Source organism: Rhinoderma darwinii, chromosome 3, assembly GCF_050947455.1.
Source record: "Rhinoderma darwinii isolate aRhiDar2 chromosome 3, aRhiDar2.hap1, whole genome shotgun sequence".
Lineage (NCBI taxonomy): Eukaryota > Metazoa > Chordata > Amphibia > Anura > Rhinodermatidae > Rhinoderma > Rhinoderma darwinii.
The window spans coordinates 323,562,678-323,583,247 of record NC_134689.1 but is presented as its reverse complement, the minus strand read 5'-3'; the positions used below and the strand labels follow the sequence as shown (position 1 = coordinate 323,583,247).

General features: G+C 47.3%; 1 protein-coding gene across 1 annotated transcript in view; it reads left to right on the top strand.

Moving 5' to 3' along the window:
- The window catches only part of LOC142750461 (protein kinase C theta type-like), a 28,228-nt gene that overhangs the window by 5,906 nt on the left and 1,752 nt on the right, over nt 1–20,570 (top strand). Inside the window, exons 2-3 of the mRNA XM_075859465.1 lie at nt 10,514–10,791; nt 16,222–16,313. Coding sequence (XP_075715580.1) covers nt 10,514–10,791; nt 16,222–16,313 — 370 coding nt within the window. The remainder of the gene's footprint in view (nt 1–10,513; nt 10,792–16,221; nt 16,314–20,570) is intronic.

The following is a 20,570-nucleotide window of genomic DNA, read 5'->3' as shown; positions in this document are numbered from 1 at the left end:
TCAGCTTCTTCTGGGGCAGTCTCAGGCTGGGTTCCTAAGAGTGGAAAATGCTGCGTAAAAGTAAGCAGCGTATCCAACCTAGAAAACCTAGTGAATTGTGACAGAAAAAATGCAGCAAATTGAGGTGCAGATATTCGAGTGGAATCTCCACTGCGGAAACCAGCATTGAAAAAAACAAACAAACCCCACGTCTATACTTACCCCATGCTGTTGTCATGGCAACACATCCTTCTATTGTCCGAGCAGTCTGGCCTCCTGGGATGACGCTGTAGCCCATGTGACCACTGCAGCCTATTATTGACCGCAGCAGTCACATGGGATGAAACGTCATCCAGTTGACAGGTATTATGCTGAGTTCAAACGTGGCAGATACACTGCGTAAAAGCACGCAGCATATCCGCCCGCAGCAAAACCACACCAAACTGTCCACTGTGGACAGCTGGCGGCCTCCTGTGATGACGTTTCATCCTAGGAGACCGCTGCAGCCTGTAATTGGCTGCAGTGGCGGTCACATGGGATGAAGCATCATCCCAGGAGGCCAGCCCTCTGACGTCATCCAGACCGGCCTCTTGGGATGACGTTTCATCCAATGTGAACGCCTGTGATTGGCTGCAGCGTTCACATGGGATGAAACGTCATCCTAGGAGGCCGGCCTGGAGGAAGAAACACAGACTCCCGGGTAAGTATAAGATTTATTTCTTTTTCTGAGTTGCGTTTTTTGCAGAGGAATCGCTGCGAACCTGCTGCAAAAAACGCAACAACTGCTATTTGTAGCGGGTTTTACCTCCCCATTGAACTCAATGGGGAAAACCCGCAACAAATAAGCAGCGTTTACGCAAATACAATTGACATTTGATTAAAACTCTGCACCGCAGTTCAATTTCTGAGTGTTCTTTCCGCGCAGTATTTACGCAGCGTGTGGATGAGATTTGTTTTATCTCATCCACTTTGCTACTGTATGTGCTGCGGATTTTCCACAACTAATTCCGCAGTAGTAACGCAATGTGTGAACTGACCCTTAGGCCTTATTTACACGAGCGTATTTTCCGTCCGTATTACGCGCATGATTTCTCACGGACCTTTGTAACTCAATGGGGCCGTTCAGACAGTCCGTGATTTTCACGCAGCGTGTGTCCGCTGCGTAAGGCCTCATGCCCACTTCAGTCTTTTCCTTCAGGGTGCTAGCCATTTTTCTGATGGCTAGCACCCTGACCCATTCATTTCAATGGGGCCATGCACATTTCAGTTTTTTGACAGTCCCGTTGCTCCGTTCCGATCAAAAGTAGAGCATGCCCTACTTTGGTCCGAGATTCCGTGACCGTGAGGCCCATGCAAGTCAATGGGGCCGTCAAAAAAACTGAAGGCACACGGAACGCATCCGTGCGCCGTCCGTGTGTGACTGAGCCGTTGCCTAGCAACGGCCGGGCAGGCAGAGGTACATTACAGATATATTACACTAATCGGCAGCCACTTATCTCTATCAATCACTGATAGAGAGAAGAGGCTGCTGATTAAAAATAAAATAAAAAGCAGTTCATACGTACCCTGGTCGTTGTCTTGGTGACGAGTCCCTCTTCTTCCTCCAGTCCAGCCTTCCTGTATGACGCGGCAGCCTGTGTTTGGCTGCAGAGGCCGCTGCAGCCTGTGATTGGTTGCAGAGGCGGTCACGTGGTATGAAGCGTCATCCTTGGAGGCCGGTCTTCTGACGTCATCCTGGACAGTACCATGCTCGGCGCTTGGAAACGGAAACACAGAGTGCACATGGGAGTACACACGGAAATCACACGGCCGCTAAAACGGGCACACGGATCCGTCAAAAATGGCAGTGAAAACGGTGATGGAAGTGTGCACGAGGCCTAAAACTCATGACATGTCCTATACTTGAGCGTTTTTCGCGCATCACGCACCCATTGAAGTCAATGGGTGCGTGAAAACTGCGCACAGTAACGGACGCACTTCCGTGTCCGGCGCGTGATTCGCGCTATAGTTGTTAAATAAATGAAGGAAAAAAGAAAAGCACCACATTCATTGCAGTTTCTAAGCATCAAAACCGCGTGTCATAAGGATGGCATATGCATGAAAATCACGCAGCCACGCAGCAAATAACTTATGACACACGGAACTGCAACGCGCGCAAAACGCTGAGTTTTTTGCGCGCCCGAAACGCACACATACTTGTGAATTTTGCCTTAGAGTTAGGGTATGTGCACACTGCTTATTTTCGGCCATTTTTCGGGCCATAAACGGCCTAAAAATCGGAAGCAGAACGCCTCCAAACATCTGCCCATTCATTTCAACGGGAAAAACGGCGTTCTGTTCCAAAGGGACGTTTTTTTACGCGTCTGTTTTTCAAAACGGCCGCGTAAAAAAACGCCTGTGAAAAAGAAATGCATGTCACTTCTTGAGCCGTTTTTGGAGCCGTTTTTCATAGACTCTATAGAAAAACAGCTCCAAAAACAGCCGTAAAAAGACGCCACGTAAAACGCGAGTTGCTTAAAAACAGCTCCTTATTTTCAGAAGTTTTTTAGTAAGCGTGTGAACATACCCGTACTTGATGGGAAATTATGTTTGTCATGTCTAGTTACCAGGTGAGGCTTTCATTGTGCTCCTCCATGGGAAAATATTTTTCCCTCTGGCAGATGATTTTCGTTGGCAGGTAGCAGAGTTACATGTCGGAGAAAAATAATTCCCCATTATATAACTCCGCTACTTGTCAATGGAAAAATCATTCGCCAGAGAGGAAAATGTTTCCCCATGGCAGAGACCCACAAAGAGTCCCCTGGGAATTAGATATGACGGTTAAACATTTTGACTGCACTCCGCTTAGACATCCCTCTTTGACCATTTTAATAAACAGCAGGTCCGGCGAAATACAGTGAATCCAAAGTAATCCATATCGGGAAATCTGTAAAAAAAAAAAACATGAACACCAATTTTCAAACTTATCTGAAGATTATTTGTTCCTGCAATCTTATTGCTTTTCTTCTGTTGTCTTGATGTAAGCTTTCATAGGCTGGTTTACATCATATTATATAACTTACATCATATATTATATAACTCTGCTACCTGTGAACTGAAAAATCATCCGCCAGAGGGACAATTGTTTCCCATGATGGAGAAAAAGTGAGTGTCAGCTAGGCAAATATGCATGACAGGGAATAGAAATTGCCCGTCATGTAACTCTGCTACCTGTCAACTGAAATTTCATCCACTAGAGAGAAAATTGTTTTCCCATGGAGGAAACAAAGTCAGTGGCAGCTACCAAACAAGCATGAAGCCGCTCCTCACCAAAACCCCCACACAGGGCCGGCTCCAGGTTTATGTGGACCCTTGGTCGACACAGACTTAGTAGGCCCCTTTGCGGTAGAACTCACGACAGCAGTAAAACGTGACTTTGTGCCCCCGTATAGACATTAGGCCCTGCTTATGCCCCCATATAGAAGTTAAGCCCCCAGTTTGTACCCCCATAAATTTAGTGCGCTCTGTAAACATGCCGCCGCTCCTTACCAAAAGCCACACACCAAACATATAGCCGCTCTTCACCAAACCCCCCCACACAAAACATGCAGCCGCTTTTAACCAAACCCCTCACTCAAAACATGCTACCGTTTCTCACCAGACCCCCCAAACATGCAGCCGCTGCTCACCAAACCCCCTCACACCAAACATGCAGCCGCTTTTATCCAAACTCCCCCACTCAAAGCATGCTACCGTTTCTCACCAGACCCCCCATCCTTACAAAACATGCAGCCACTCCTCACCAAACCCCCCCACACCAATCATGCAGCCGCTCCTCACCAAATCCCCCCCACACCAAGCATGCAGCTGCTTTTAACCAAACCCCCGACCAAACATGCTACAGTTTCTCATTAGACCCCGCATCCACATAAAACAAGCTGCCACTCCCCATCAAAACCTTGACACACTAATAAAGCAGCCGCTCCTCACCAAAATCCACACCAAACATGACTTGGATAAGTAGAGTCGAGTGATCCATAATTATTCCTTACCCTTTTAGAATAATAACACACGACACCAGGTTGGATTTTAATGGCCACAGCAGCCGTTTATTATAAATTTTATAAAATTAGAAAATTTTATAACCCAAACTTTAAATAACTTAGAATTCCCACACATTGGAAATTCTACCAGAATACACATACCAAACCCTTAACAGGGTCAATATAAATAACACCTTATAATTGACCAGGGGAAGCCCTTGAGGTTACCACGACTTATAAAAAACGTAGCCATCTGCCACCACCACTTGTTTTACCTCCAGCCGTAAACCGGCTCGAAGGCACCTTCTTGCAGATGGCTTTTCCATAAAGCACTTCAAAGGGGTAACACCCTAAGAAGCCTTCCACCTATTTTTGGGGGACGCATACCCCTGATGCGACCCCCCCCACCAGTTTTACTGACCAACCTCAAGGACTCCCCCCGCCACTGCGACATGGACCTTGACCGCCTCAAGGCCGTGAGCTCCTCCACACCAACACACCTCTTTCAATCCCGTCTGCTAGGGCCAAACTCCACAAATCCATCCCCACCTCATTCAAATGCACCCCATCCTGTCTCCAATAACAACCTACCCCCCCTTCCAGATCCCTATGCCTGACCACAACACCTCCATTTCTTGCCACAAATGCCGACACAGCCCTGTTTACTTTTATTCTGGCCTTATTAAGTCTCTCCACGGATCGGGCCAAGCGCCATGTCTTTCTTGGTACAATATCTGACCATACTATAATCAGGCCCGGGTGTAATGCCCATAAACACAACAAGTCGTGCTTAATATCCCTCACCAAATCTCGAAAAGGGCGAACACTCAAATCATTCCCCCCAACATGTAAAACTAAAATTTCGGGAACCCGGTCTAGCTGCGTATACACCTGGAATTCCGGTAGTACCCTTGACCAAACCATTCCCCGAAAACCCAGCCAATGCAGGATAGCATCCTCCCGCGGAATCCTTAGTTGACGACCATCCGGGCGAACCTCCGCCCGTAATGCGCCCCAGTACACAAAGGAGTGCCCCAGGATCCACACCAGCAAAGGACGCGAACCTGTGAAAGAAATAAACACACACTTCTTACAACTCCCAATCACACTCCATCTTCCACCAGCACCACATAACTCCCAGCAGCTTCTTAACAGTCTGACAGCAAGTGAGGCCGCACATAAGATCGAAAACGGTTAGACTCCCATCTCCCGATACGCCTGACCCCAGCCTCATCCAACCCCCCTTCGCACCGCCTCAGTTGCTGCGCCAATACGAAACGAATGGGAAGAATACTCAGCTGACTGCAACCCAATTGCCAGCAAACAGCGTTTAAACACTGCCCCAAATTGAAACCTGGATAAAAAGGACCCGTCTTCATGCCGCAGTAACGGAACCCCCATTACCCCCACCTGTACCCCAAAAGCAGACATACACTGTACCGGACACACCGCCGAGCCCCTGATGGAAAATAACACAATTCGCGTCCCCTTACCCGCCGTGTCCGTTTTTGACCTGCGCAGCAATATCTCCACTCTATCGGCAAACAACTCCACATCCTCTTGACTCAGTCCCCCCGCGCGCAACCCACTTGGTGACACCAATTCACCCACTGAAAAAGCCAAGCGAAACAACCGGACTTCGAAGGCTGAACTGCAAACCAACTCCACGGCCGTTCCTAATAGGCAAAGAATTCGGTAAGAAACTGGCCGCCGCCGATCTACCGACCCTCTTCCCCTGCGAATACCTTTTAAAGCTTGAACCGCCAAAAATTCTTTGGTAACGTCTTTTTCGCCATGCAATTTCAAGCCAAATGCCACAGCGGACACAAACTTATTCACTTTCGCTACAAACACACCAGACTCATACGCATCCCCCAACCAATACAATAAGGCCACCATCATGTCCCGGTCTGACCGGACGTCACCCAAACCTCTCAACCAAAGCTCCCATTGAGCCCAGCCAGCCCTATACGCTGCCCATGTAGAACTCGCCAAGGATCGCTCAATCAATGCTCCTGCCGCAGAGAGACCAACTCCCAAAGATGATCCGGACATACCATGCCGATCCGATCCGCTCCCGGCGCCAGCTGACGAAAACGATCCCACTGTGAGCGAGAAAGGGCATCAGCAACGCAATTTTCAACCCCCGGCACATGCACCGCCACCACCCAAGCATTTAATGACAAACAAACCAACACCAAATGCCGCAACAGTTGAACCACCGGAGGAGAAGACGCCGAGATGTTATTGATAGCCAACACCACCCCTAGGTTATCGCAGTGAAAACGAATCTTCTTGTCCCTGAGCCTATCCCCCCAAATGGTCACAGCGACCACGATGGGAAACAGCTCGAGCAGGGCCAGGTTCTTTGTCAAACCGCTTTCCACCCAACTAACCGGCCATCCCCCAGAACACCACTGGCCACCACAATAAGCACCAAAACCGCCCCCTCCAGCCGCATCCGTAAATAAATCCAGATCCACGGAATCGAAAGCCCCAGCCATCCACAAGGACCTGCCGTTGTACTGTCCCAAAAACCGATGCCACACTTCCAAATCGTCCCGATGCTCCCCTCTCAATCTGACAAAGTGATGCGGAGCCCTCACACCAGCAGTCACCGCCGCCAACCGCCTACTGAACACCCTGCCCATAGGCATGATCCGACATGCAAAGTTTAACTTCCCTAACAATGACTGCAGACTACGTAAGGTGACCTTTTTAAGCCGACACGACGCCTGAACCTCCAAACGAAGAGCCACCAACTTATCCTCCGGAAGCCTGCATTCCATTAAAACCGAGTCAATTTCGATGCCCAAAAAACGAATAACCGTAACAGGCCCCTCCGTTTTGTCAGGAGCCAGCGGGACTCCAAACTCCTTCATGACTCTCTGCAAGGCAAACAAAATATTGGCGCACACCGCTGATCTGCCTGGGCCCACACACAAAAAATCATCCAGGTAGTGAATAACTGAATTCACACCTGCGACATCCCTAATTACCCATTCCAAAAAAGAACTAAAAGCCTCAAAGTAGGCGCAAGACAGGGAACAGCCCATTGGCAAACAACGATCCACAAAAAACTTCCCCTCCCAAAAACAACCCAACAACGGTTGACTCTTGGGATGAACCGGCAGCAACCGGAAAGCCGCCTCAATGTCGGTTTTTGCCAACAAAGCACCTGCGCCCGCTTCCTGCACCAGCGCCACCGCTTTATCAAATGACGCGTACACCACCGAACACAATACCGGATCAATACCATCGTTAACCGATGCACCCCGGGGAAAAGAAAGATGATGAATCAACCGAAACTTGTTTGGCTCCCGCTTCGGCACCACACCCAACGGGGAAACCACAAGATCCGACACCGGTGGTTCAACAAAAGGCCCAGCCATGCGACCCAAACCCACTTCCTTAAGAAGTTTTTCAGTCACCACCCCCGCATGCTGGTAAGCGGACCGGAGATTCCGGCGAGTCACTGGAATATCATAAGGAGGAGAAGGAATTACAAAACCCACGCTAAAACCATCCGCAATCAATTGCGCCCCATCCCTATCCGGGTATCTACCTAGAAAGGGGGCCATCCTTTCCAGCTTCACCGGCGTCACCCCCTTGACCAGCTGAACCCCCTCCCTTCTTGCCTTTTCGCAAACACCTTGATGCGCCATGAGATGACCCGCTGCAATGGGAACACACGTGCTTGAACTTACACGTTGCCCCAAATTTACACTGGCCGTCGTTAAACTGCCAGCAAAAACCGAGTTTTGAACCGGAACTTTGACCAGACTGACCGACCTGCCCTGCAGACCCTCCGCTCCCTGGAAAGGACTGTCCCGGCTTAACCGGAGCCGTCACCCTCAACCATAATGCGATATCCTTCTGATCCCATCTAATGCCGGGCCGAACCGCCTTCCGCTGCCGAAATTGTTCATCAGAACGCAGCCACGCCATACCGCCATAAGCCCGATGCGCCTCACCGATAGCATCCATATAGCAAAAAAGCGCGGAACAATTTTCCGGCGCCTTTTCCCCCACCACACTAGCCAAGATCGCAAAGGCCTGCAGCCAATTCACAAATGTTTGTGGGATAAGCCGATAACGCCGACGTTCCTCCTCTTCCTTTTTGCTCTCATCCCTCTTCCCTTTGTCCAAATTAAATTTTACCAACGGAAGGGAAAATATCTCCACATATTCGTCTTTCCAAATACGCTCCCGAACTTCCTGTTTTAAATGCGCCCCCAACGGCCCCTCAAAACAGACATACACCTCCCCCCTTGCTCTATCATCCAAGCGCACCCTGTCAGCCTCTTGAGCCCCGTCTGTCTGCACTGACACAGCCACCGCCCCCGCCGAGCCCCCCACTTGCACCCTATCATGCGGCTGCACTACCAACGGCGGCGCCGACCAAACCGCAACCGGGGACACCCCCGCCGATACCGGGGCCTGCGACCTATCCAATCTGCTAACCAGCTCACGCAAACATCCCACTATGTCATCGAGACCGCTACCACCTCCCCCGGCAGACCCGACGACTGCCCCAGAACCCGCCGCATCCCCCGCGCCACCCCCCATGCGCGGAGTAAGAGTAGGAAAAGAAGAAGAGCACCCACCTGGCTGCTCAGGCGCTGTGATCCCGCCAGCCGGACGAACTTGCCCACGCCGATCCTCAACCACGTCTCCTTCATCCGTGTCACCCGTTATCTGCGACCGCTGCCCGCACCTACAATGCGAACACGGAGATCCCCGACCAGACTGTCCCGAAGGGCCGGCCTCCATATTGGCCCCGACGCTGATAGGGCCAGCCACTTGCTGCCCGTTATGCGGTATCCACAGTTCCGACCGCACTCCACATCCCACCGGACTCGCCAGTCTTCCGGACTCAGATCTCGCAGCAGCCAGCCCCCTGATTGGCACTTCACCAGGCGGGGCTGCCGACATCACCGCATCATGAACCACACTAGATGGGGGGGGGGTATTGGGGAAGCCAGGAGCCAACCCCCCCCTGACCGCCAAGCACCGCCGCGGCTGGGGATTTCTGCCAGGCCGGGACCCCCTAGGGGATGCCGCTCTCCCTGGGGACCGGCCTGCAGCGACCCTGGAGGGGCTTCCCCGGCGGCGCCGAACCCGCGGGATTTCCTCTGGGCTAAGTCTCGCTGGGGGTCGTGTACGCCGTGACCTGCGAGCAGGCACCACCCCCGGCGTAACTACCTCGGGCCTGTTCACTCCACTATCCGGAGGGCTGAGCAGCAGAGGGCTGCCTAGATCCAAGGACAAAACAGCAGGGGATGATAGAGAGGAAGCCGCCCCTCCCCCCTCCCTGGCCACCGCGCCATGAGAGCGCCGGGGCCCAGCAGCCTGGGGCACGGGCCTGCTCACTCCACTATCCGGAGGGCTGAGCATCAGAGGGCTGCCTAGATCCAAGGACAAAACAGCAGGGGATGATAGATAGGAAGCCGCCCCTCCCCCCTCCCTGGACACCGCGCGATGAGAGCGCCGGGGCCCAGCAGCCTGGGGCACAGTCATCCCCACAAGTCTCGTCACCTGCTCCTCAAACCAGCCGACGTCCTGATTATCAGCTGCCGCCCGGAGCCGCTCCACAAGTTCACTGAAGGACGCCATCTCCCACGATCAGGTAAGAACACACACACACACACACACGCTGCTGCTGCTGCTGCTGCTGCTGCTGCTGCTGCTGCTGCTGCTGCTGCTACTCCTGTGATGTCTCACTTCTCACTGTCTCCCTCGCACTGAGGAAAACAGCGGGAAGCCCGAGACCTACTCCCCCTCCCTCCTCACTTCCAATCCCCTCCCCTTCATTCCCTGCACATAACCTTAACCCTTTCCTCACCTGTTCCCTCCTATCCTGTCATGTCGGCCTCCCCTCACTCCTTGCAGTCAGCAGTACGGCCGCTTCTTGAAGCCTCTCCTCACCAAACCGCCCCACACCATGCATGCAGCCACTTTTAACCAAACTCCCCACTCCAAACATGCGCCAGCCACCCCAATAAAGTACCTGTTGTGTTCCTGTCGCCCCTGCATCTCTGCTGCAGTTGCTTCTCCGTTTCCTTGTGTTGCTCGAAGCCGCGGCCGGAAGTCGTCATAATAGTGTACGACCGTGGCTTTCGATCTTCGATAAAATGGCGCCGGCCTTCCCCTTAGAAACCAGCTCCTATGCAGTGTTACTGTGAACTACACATGCCACAGAGCATCCTCAGTTCACAGCTAGAATGGCACCAGCAAAGGAGATAGGGTCGGCTCCCGTCCCAACTCTCCTATGCCCTGTATGTGCCGTATAACATCTGTGCATGTGTCGTAAAGAGACACATAATCCAATGCTAATAAAAATGGCAGCCCCTAAATAATGTAAAAGTATTAATAAAAAAAAATATTAGGGGACATAATACTTAATATGTAATGTATAAAAAGAAATAAAATAATAATAATAAAAAATTCATAAATTCATCAATTTCCTTTTAAGGTCTTCTCATGTTTCCTATTATTTTTCACCCTGATAGAGGACAGTGGTGTTCGGCCAACCTGCTCTAGAAGCACAATCTCGGATAACATCAGAGCGAGATTATTATTCCATCACGTGCTCGGGCAGGGAAGTTTTGGAAAGGTCGTGTTGGCGGAGGATGCTTCTAACCATCAGAAGTATGCTGTTAAGATCATCAGCAAGAGAGCCCTGCTTGCCAACTACGATGAGGCGGAGGTACTGGTGGAACACCGAGTCTTACAGCTGGCATCTGGGAGCCCCTTCCTTGTCCACGCAGAGTTCGCATTACAAACTGAGGTACAGTAGTGACCATGATCTTATTATCAAATGTCCCCGTACGTAACACAGACTTCACCGTTATATATACAGCTAGAGTATGTCCACATGTAGTGTGAACACTACAGATTTTCTGCAACAGATTTCATTGCGGAAAATCCACAGCGTAATACAGTAGCAGCAGAGTGGATGAGATTTGAACATTTCTCATCCATATGCTGCGTAAAAATCTGCCGAAAAACCGTTCATGAATTTACCTGCCCTGTGTTTTTTTAATTTGCAACATGTCAATTTATGCTGCGGAATCGCTGCTCTGTTGTAGGTTTTCCCCATTGAATTCAATGGGAGGTGAAACCTGCAACAAAGAGCTATACGTTACAACTTTTGTAGTGAAAAAGCTGCGCTTCTGCTGCAAAAATCGCAACTCAGAAAAAAAATGTTTATACTTACCCTGGTCTCCACAGTCATAGAGAGACGTCCCCCTGTTCTCCGTCCAGGTCGGCCTCCTGGAATTATGTTTCATCCCAAGTGACTGCTACAGCCAATCACAGACTGCAGCAGTCACAGGATATGAAATGTCTGCACAAACTACAGAGTGACGTTTCACCATTACTACAGAGACCGGGGTAAGTATAAGCTTTTTTTTTTTTTTCAACCACTGTTTTCCGCAGCGGACATTCTGCCCAAAAACTGCACCACAGTTTAATGCCGTTTTTTTAGTCCGGAATTCCCTGCGGGTTTAGGGGTGGATATGCTGTGAACATGGCCTTACTGTGGATTTTGTAGTGTTCAAAAAATATTCTGCTTCTGTAGATATATATCGATAAATATAGATGTCACCAGAATAGATCGCCAGTCAGAAGGTTCATGGTGGATGGTTTCATGCTTCGTAAGCGTGCACAGAGCAGAAAATACTAAAGCGGTTGTTTGAAATTAGAAAAACATGGCTGTTATCTTCTAGAAACAGCGCCACTCTTGTATATGGGCTGTGTGTTGTATTGCAGCCCAGCCCCATCTAAGGTAATAACGCTATCCGGAAATATCAGCCTATGGACAAGAGTGGTGCTGTTACTGGACGAAAGTTGCTACAATTTTCTAACCTCATATAAGCCTTTAACCGCTTCCCAACATCCACCGTATATTTATGGCAGAGGTCGGACAAGGAGTATTAAGCGGACCCTCTTTCATGGTTGTATGAAACAGCTGAAACTTCAGTGAAACTTGCGGGTTCCCACTCGTTTAACCTTTTAAGATGTTTTTTGGTCACCTTTTCTCTCACAAAAATTAGAATAAAAAGTGATCAAAAAGTCTTAATGGTGCTAAAAAAAGCACAGCTTGCACAGTTGATTCAGTAGAAAAAAAAAAGTTATGGCTCTAAGAGAATGGTAACTTTTTTTTTTTTTTTTTTAAATTAGTGAAACATAAAAAAATGATAAAAATTTGGTATTGCCGTAATTGTATTGACCAGCAGAATAAAGGTATCATGTCAGATTTACGGCACGGTGAACGCCGTAGAAACCAAACCCAAAAAAGTATAAAGAAATCACAATTTTTTTCCAATTCCACCAATGAATTTTCACGTTTCCCAGTACATTATATGGTACAATAAAATGGTGCTGTGAAAAACTACCACTCGTCCCACAAAAAAATTACCCCCATATGGCAATGAGATATGGTGCTCGCTTTTTGCATATACCATGTGCTAAATATTGAATCTCCTATCCCAGCAGAACTGCAAGGGCTTTGACACTACTCGAGCACTCTCGCCACCTTTGTTTAGAAAATTATTGGGGTTTTAGTTCACTGACCACTTCCAATTTTATCCGCTGACATTTTTATATAGCATCTCAGAAATGATTTTAAATTACTTTCTTTATTGACAAAATACGAAAAAAGGGTCCATAAATTGTAGCAGTGCTGATCAGCAAATGGTGGCCTTTGTTTGCTTACATATGCATGTTAACCACTTAACAACATGTTACGTACAGTTACGTCGTTGCTTCTAATGACCTAGTGCAAACTGTAACTGTACGTGACAGTGATGGATCGGGCTCAAAAGCTGAGACCGTGCCATCACCAGCAGGTGTCAGTTGTATATTACAGCTGACACCCTGCTGTAACGGCAGGGACCGAAGCTAGTTCCGATTCCCACTGATTTACTCCTTAGATGCCGCGGTCATCTAGATGGTTTGTAGCCAACACGATTGCGGGAGTGCCGATGGTGGCTATGGCAACCAGAGGCCCAACAATGGCCCCCTGGTCTGCCAAGTATGGAAGCCTATCAGGCCCAAAAGTGTTGTACGAAAAAATAAAAGTTTCAAGTTAAAAGACAAAAACCGCCTTTTTTTCCCATAATAAGTATCATAATAAACTATCATGTTATTTTTCCAGCACGGTGAATACCGTAAAAACAAAAAAACAATTCCAGAATCTCTGTTTTTTGGTCACCATCCCCTCCAAAAAAAATAGAGCAAAAAGTGATCAAAAAGTTGCATGTACCCCATAATAGTACACATAAAAACTACAACCTGTCCTGCAAAAAACAAGCCCTTACACAGCTTTTTTGACGGAAAATAAAAAAGTTATGGCTCTCAGAATATGGGGCTAGAATATCGTGGCACAAAAAAAAAAATTATTTAAAAAAATAGTGATTTTATTGTGCAAACGCTGCCGAACATAAAAAAAAATAAATCGATGTACATATGGTATCGATTTGCAGAATAACGTAAATATGGAACTTATAGCACATGGTAAACACTGTAAAAAAAAAAAGAACAATGTCAGAATTGCTGGTTTTTGGTCTCCTTTTTTTAAAAAAAACAAAGAGATAAAAGGTGATAAAAAAAATGGTACCAATAAAAACTACAAATTGTCCCGCAAAAAAATAAGCTCTAACACAGCTCCGTTGGCGAAAAAACAACCCAGTTCTGGCTCTCAGAATATGGTGACACAAAAGGTACAGTTTCTTACAAAACGGGGATAAGATCAGGCACCATTTATGAGTGCGACACCGGCCACACATCTGCAGATTATTATTTATTTACCCCATTATTATACCCTCTTATCATGCCCTAATGTACTCCGCACCGATTACATATGCCCACACATTATAAACTAAAATACCAGAAAAACCCCAAACAGAACTATTACCAAACAAAATCCACGCTCCAAATTCTAAATGGCGCTCCCTCCCTTCCGAGTCCTACAGTGTGCCCAAACAGCAGTTTACATCTACATATATGGCATCGCCATACCCGGGAGAACCCCCTTAACAGTTTATTACGTATTTGTCTTCAATGGCACAAACTAGGCATAATATATTATGCACTAAAATGGTATATCAGTGGGAAATTGAAATTTTCACTTTGCACCATCCACTGCATATTATTTTCTAATAAAAAAACACCGGATCAAAATGCCTTAAGTGGTGTAGTTATAATGAAAAAAATACTGGGTCAAAATGCCTTAAGTGGTGTAGTTATAATAAAAAAAAACACCGGGTTAAAATACCTTAAGGGGTGTAGTTTCCAAAATGGGGGTCAGTACTTGGGGATTTGCTTTTTCCATTTGACGTCCGACCCCCGCAATTGTGGGCCAACGCTGCGAAAATCACCAAAATAGGCCACAAATGTGCATGTTGCTCTATTCTTCTGAACCCTGTCATATGTCCAGGCAAATGATAAATACCTTGAGGGGTGAAGTTTCCAAAATGAGGTCAAATCTCAGAGCTTTCCCCTGAACTCTGGTAGATCAGGGGTTTTGAAAATGCGACATGGCGCCAAAAAACAATCCAGCAAAATAGCGATCTTGCCTTTCTGAACCCTGCCGTGTGTCCAAACAGCAGTTTATCACCACATATGGGGTATTGCCGTACTCGGGAGAAATTGCTTTGCTAATTTTAGGGTTCTTTTTCTCCTTTATCCCTTGTGAAAATAAAAAGATTCAACATTTTAGTGGAAAACATGTTGATTTTCATTTTCACAATCTAATTCCAATAAGTTCTGCAAAAGAATGTAGTGCCTAAATTCTCTCTATTCCCCTAGATAGATTCCTTAAGGGGGGAGGTTTCCCAAATGGAGTAACTTTTGGGAGGTTTCTACTGTCTTGGTCGCTAAGGGGCTTTGCAAATGTGACATGGCACCCAAAATGAAATTCCAGCAATATTTAAGGTCCAAAAGCCAAATGGTGCCCTTTCCCTTCTGAGCCCTGCCGTGTGTCCAAACATCAGTTTATGACCAAATATGGGGTATTATCGAACTCGGGAGAAATTTATTTACAAATGTTGGGGTGCTTTTTCTCCTTTATATCTTATGAAAGTGAAAAAATCTGAGCTAAAACTACATTTTATGAGAAAAAAATTATATTTTTTTATTTTCACGGCCTAATTACAATGATTTCAGCAAAAAACCTGTGGGGTCAAAATGCTTACTATACTCCTACATAAATTCCTTGAGAGTTGTAGTTTCCCAAATGGGGTTTCCATTGTTTTGGCACCAGAAGATCCCTTCAAACCTGACAGGGTGCCTAAAATATATTCCAATAAAAAGGAGGTCCAAAAATCCACTAGGTGCTCCTTCATTTCTTAGGCCGGATTCACACGAGAGTGGTCAGTCCGTGATATACGGTCCGTATGTCGGCCACATTACCCAGACCGAACACACTGCAGGGGGCCGGGCTCCTAGAATCATAGTTCTCTATGTCGCTAGGTGTCGCTGCCTCGCTGCGGGAAAACTGTCCCGTACTGTAATCATGTTTTCAGTAAAGGACAGGTGTCCCGCAGAGAGGTAGTGACCCCTAGTGTCATAGATAATTATGATGCTAGGAGCCCGGTCCCCTGCAGTGTGTTCGGTCCGGGAAATGCGGCCAACATACAGACCGTATAACACGGACCAAATACACTCGTGTGAATCCGGCCTTAGGCCTGTGTTTGAGTCAAGTCTCACACTGGGACCACATGTGGGATATTTCTAAAAACTGCAGTATCTGCCCAATAATTATTGAGTTGCGTTTCTCCGTTTAAACCTTTTTGTGTTACAGACAAAAATGGATTAAAAATTAATTTCTGCAAAAAATGTTTACCTCTACTTTGCTCTAATTCCTGTCAGTCTGGGCCTGCTGTATAACCCATAATATAGTAGACAATTTCTCATCAATTACTTTCCAGCTCTTAGCAATGTTTATGATCGCTGGAAAAATAGTAGGGAAATCAATTGCATGGTGTGTTTGGGGTGGGGATACCCTTATATAGCTAATTCAGCAGGTCTCATAGGGTGATATAGGGAGGTGTGCAGGAATGACAGAATCCATATTTAATGTCAAATACAAACGTCCTAATTGCCATTTAGCCTATGTTAATGCTGATCTATTGTATATAGTAAATGTAGATGTTCTCATGATTTAGAAATAATGCCCTGTAAACAATGATGGCGGTATGTCCCTTCTATGTAATAGATGCTCATGCTATTTGGGATGGAATACATGAGCTGCGGGGACTTCCGACAACTTCTACAGATGAAGGGGCGGCTTGACATCCCCAGTGCAAGGTAAAGTTTTAAGTAAAAACCTGAGCGAATCTAAAAATAAATGAGATATTAGATAGATTACAGTGTTAGGCCTTCTGCACACGACAGAGTTGTAGGCACTTCGTGTGTCGCCATATGGTGCCTCTGCACAACATCTTTTTATGGAGGCACTCTCCCTAGAAGCAATGCTTAAAGGGGAGAATACCTCTATAATATGGCATCTGATGGAACATGCTACAATTTCTTTACCCATGGATTCCATATGAACCGGTCAGTCGTGTGCATGAGCCCTTAGGTCAACTCCACATTAGATCCAATGATACTCCTGATTTATAGGAATGTTATCTCAGGAAAATGTAGCATTACCTGATACCCGCTGAAGTCAATGAACAACAATGTAATTTATGGTTGTGCCAAGTTCTCCAGAGCGACAGATGCTCTTTGCAGCAACTCTTTTACTCTGATGGATAAATGGGGTGCAGAGCAGGGGATCCCCCTCTATGCCATACCTTTTGTACAGCGGTAGTCCTGTATAAATAACACCTTAAATGTTATTTGACAAGTTCTGTGGGGACTGGAAAGTTGTAATGGTCCTAAATTCCTCCTAATGCTTGTATGCCTCCAGGGGCGTAACTAGGAAAGACTGGGCCCCATAGCAAACTCTTGACTGGGGCCCCCCAGGTGCCCTACGTAGCCCCCCTTATAGACATTGCCCCCTGTAGATTGTGCCATACAGCCCCGCCTGTAGGCAGTGTCACACCGCACTTGTAGATAGCCCCCCCACCCCCTTGTAGATAGTGCCATGAAGCCCCCCTGTATATAGCGCTATACAGCTCCCACTGTATGTAGTGCCGCTCAGCCCTCCCCTTGTAAAAAGTGCCAAAGAACCCCCCTAGTAGATAGTGCCACACAGCCCCTTGTATATAGTGCCACACCCCCCCCCCCCATGTGTATAGTGCCACAACCCTCCCAAGTAGTACAAGGCAATGGTGCATCCAAGAAAGTTGTATCAGCCAGGGGGATGACAATCAAACATAGAGAGGTGGGTTTGGAGGCAGGATTATGTGACTCTTCAGGATAGCGGCACCGACCCATGACCTGTTAATGAGTAATTAGCATATAGTGTGCGCCGTTTTAAAAGTTGATTTTAAAAATGTTGCTGCATCTGATAAAAACATACATTTGGAAATATTGTCAGAACATGGATTACCGCATGGTGGAGGTTTAAGGGGTTAAAACTACAAGACAGGTTCGCATGAAATATACAATGAATTGAAAACAATTCTATCTGCCCTGCAATTTTGTTATTATAAATATATCCTATATAATTCCAGCTCCAGAACCAAGCTCATACATGTATACAGTACCACAACCTAGCTCATACATATATACGGCACGAGAGCCAAGCTCCATACATATATACAGCACCAGAATCAACCTCAGTACATAAATACACCACTAGAACCAAGCTCAGTACATATATACAATACCAGAAGCAAGGTCAGTACATATATACAATACCAGAACCAAGCTCAGTACTTATATACAGAACCAGAACCAAGCTCACACATATATACAGCACCAGAACAAAGCTCAATACTTAAATACAGCATCAGAACCAAGATCAGTACATATATATAGAGCCCCAGAACCAAGCTCAATATATAAATACAGCACAAGAACCAAGCTCAGTACATATATACAGCACCAGAACAAATACAGCTCAATTTAGTGCAACCCCTGCCATATAGCTTTGTACGGCGTAAAACTACAACTCCCAGCATGGCCCGGACAATGGTAAGAATATGCTGGGAGATGCTGTTTCACAAAAAATTATCATACCACCCATCATCTCGCTGCAGATCATACAGTGACTACAGTACTGATAAGAAGCAGAATAAACATTTACATTAAGTGACTCACCGGTGACGTCTCAGATTCTAGTTCTTTTCTTCTCCCTCCGATCCAGACCTCTATGGCCATGACCCATTTCTGCAGTTTTCAGCTCAGATGTCTTCAGCTTCTCACTTTTAAAACATTTCTGCACCTATAAAAAAAAAAAATTCTCAACACCTCTAAATATAATAAAGTACCATACAATGCACCTCTAACTATAATAGCGCCATACACTGTGTCCCTGATTATAATAGTACCATACACTGTGTCACACACACCGTGCCCCCTGTAGATAGTGCCCCCATAGCCCCCTGTAGATAGTGACCCCATAGAGCCTCTGTAGATAGTGCCCGTATATGGACTCCAGAGCTGCAAGGCAATAGTACTAACCACTGAGCCACCGTGCTGCCCCACATATAGCTTCCCATATAGCTAGTGCTCCACATATAGCCCACCTCTATAGAAAGTGCCTCACATTTAGCCCATCGCTGTAGACAGTGCCCTACATATAGCCCCCCTGCAGATAGTGCCCCACAGGTAACCCACCCCTGTATGTAGTGTCCCACATATAGCCCACTCCTGTAGATAGTGCCCTATAAATAGCTCCCCCTATGGATAGTGCTCCACATATAGCCAACCTCTGTAGATAGTACCTCACATATGGCTCCCCCTGTATATAGTGTCCCACATATAGCCCACCCCTGTGAACAGTGCCCTACATATAGAACCCCTGTAGATAGTGCCCCACAGGTAACCCACTCCTGAATATAGTGTCCCACATATAGCCCAGCCCTATAGCTAGTGCCTTACAAATAGCTCCCCCTATAGATAGCGCTCCACATCCCCACAAATAGACCCCCCTGTAGATAGATCACCCACTGTAAATAATGCCACTCACACTTTTAGTAGAGAAAAAAAAATGACATACTCACCCTGACCCCGTTCCCGCGCCGTGCGGTGGCAATGCAGATCTGCTCTCTAATGAGCAGATCTGCTGGTGCTGAATGACGCAAGCGGCGCTTCTTTGAAAGGCGCTGATTGGCAGGGCAGAATGACTTGCCCCGTCAATCAGTGCCTTTCAACCACAGAAGCGGCTCGATGAGTTCTTCGCGCTTCTAGCGTCGTTGAAAGGTGCTGATTGGCGGGGCAAGTAATTTTTCCCCGCAAATCAGCGTCATTGTAAGGCGCTGAATGGTCGGGCACGGAACGTGCCCGGCTATTCAGCGCTAATGCGTGTATTTGTACCTGCGTGCTTTAGACGCAGATACAATTACTGCAAGAGGGGGTGGCTGTCGCTAGCACCAGGGCCCGCTCCGGTGCAAGCGACGCCCCCGGGCATGAGAGGGTCTGACCCATAAATGTTAGAGGCTCGGCGGCGCGGGCCCCGTAGTAGCGTCACTATCGCTGTAGCAGCCATTACGGCTGCTAGCGGTACCACCGGGCATATGGGGCAGCTTGTCGGCGGGCGGCACGGGCCCCCTCAAACCGCGGGCCCCATAGCAGCTTCAACGGCAGCTACAGCACTAGTTACGCCACTGTATGCCTCGTATAATTTACTTATTATAATACTAGGATTGCCTAGATTAAATACAATTGTGGTGGACTCTGTGTTAAGGAGGCTATACACATTAGATAAAAGTCAACCGAACCCACCAATTTCTGTTGTCTGGCCTACCATCTAACTTGTATAGTGGTGTTCTAATTCTTCCCCGACAACAGATGTCGAGGAGAGAAGGGTCAGGCATATTGGATTTCAGCATGCCAGACTTCTGTTTGCAAGGAGATAAGCCGCTGGCAGAGACTTTCTCCTTCTCCTTTTTGAGAACACATGCAGGCTCGGCCGAGTGTGCATGTTTATGGGGGTCAAGATTAATAGCTGTCAACCGAACGAACATTTAGCCACAGCTATCTGAAATGTATGGCAAGCTTAAGGCTACATTCAGACAAGCGTGTCCGATTTGCACGCGTAAAAAATGCAGCATTTTTTCTACATTTCATGTCCGTGTGCCATAGTGTGCGTTGCATACTGGCATCCGTGTGCTCGGTGTGTGGCATGCATTTTTCACGTCCGTGCAAGCACTTTTTTTTTTTATTTCTCCTAATTTCTTTGTAACTGAAGCGTTAAACACGGACAGCACACGGATGTCATCTGTGTGCTGTCCCTGTTTCTCATGGACCCATAGACTTCAATGGGCGACTAGGTGCACAAAAACGCACTAATATAGGGCATGCAGTGAGTTTCACGCAACGGACACTCGCTGTGTGAAAACTGACGCATGTCTGAATAGCCCCATTGAAATGAATGGGTCCGCCTAATGTGAGTTATTTCAACGCACAGTACACGGACGTGTATTACGCTTGTCTGAATAAGCCCTTAGGTCT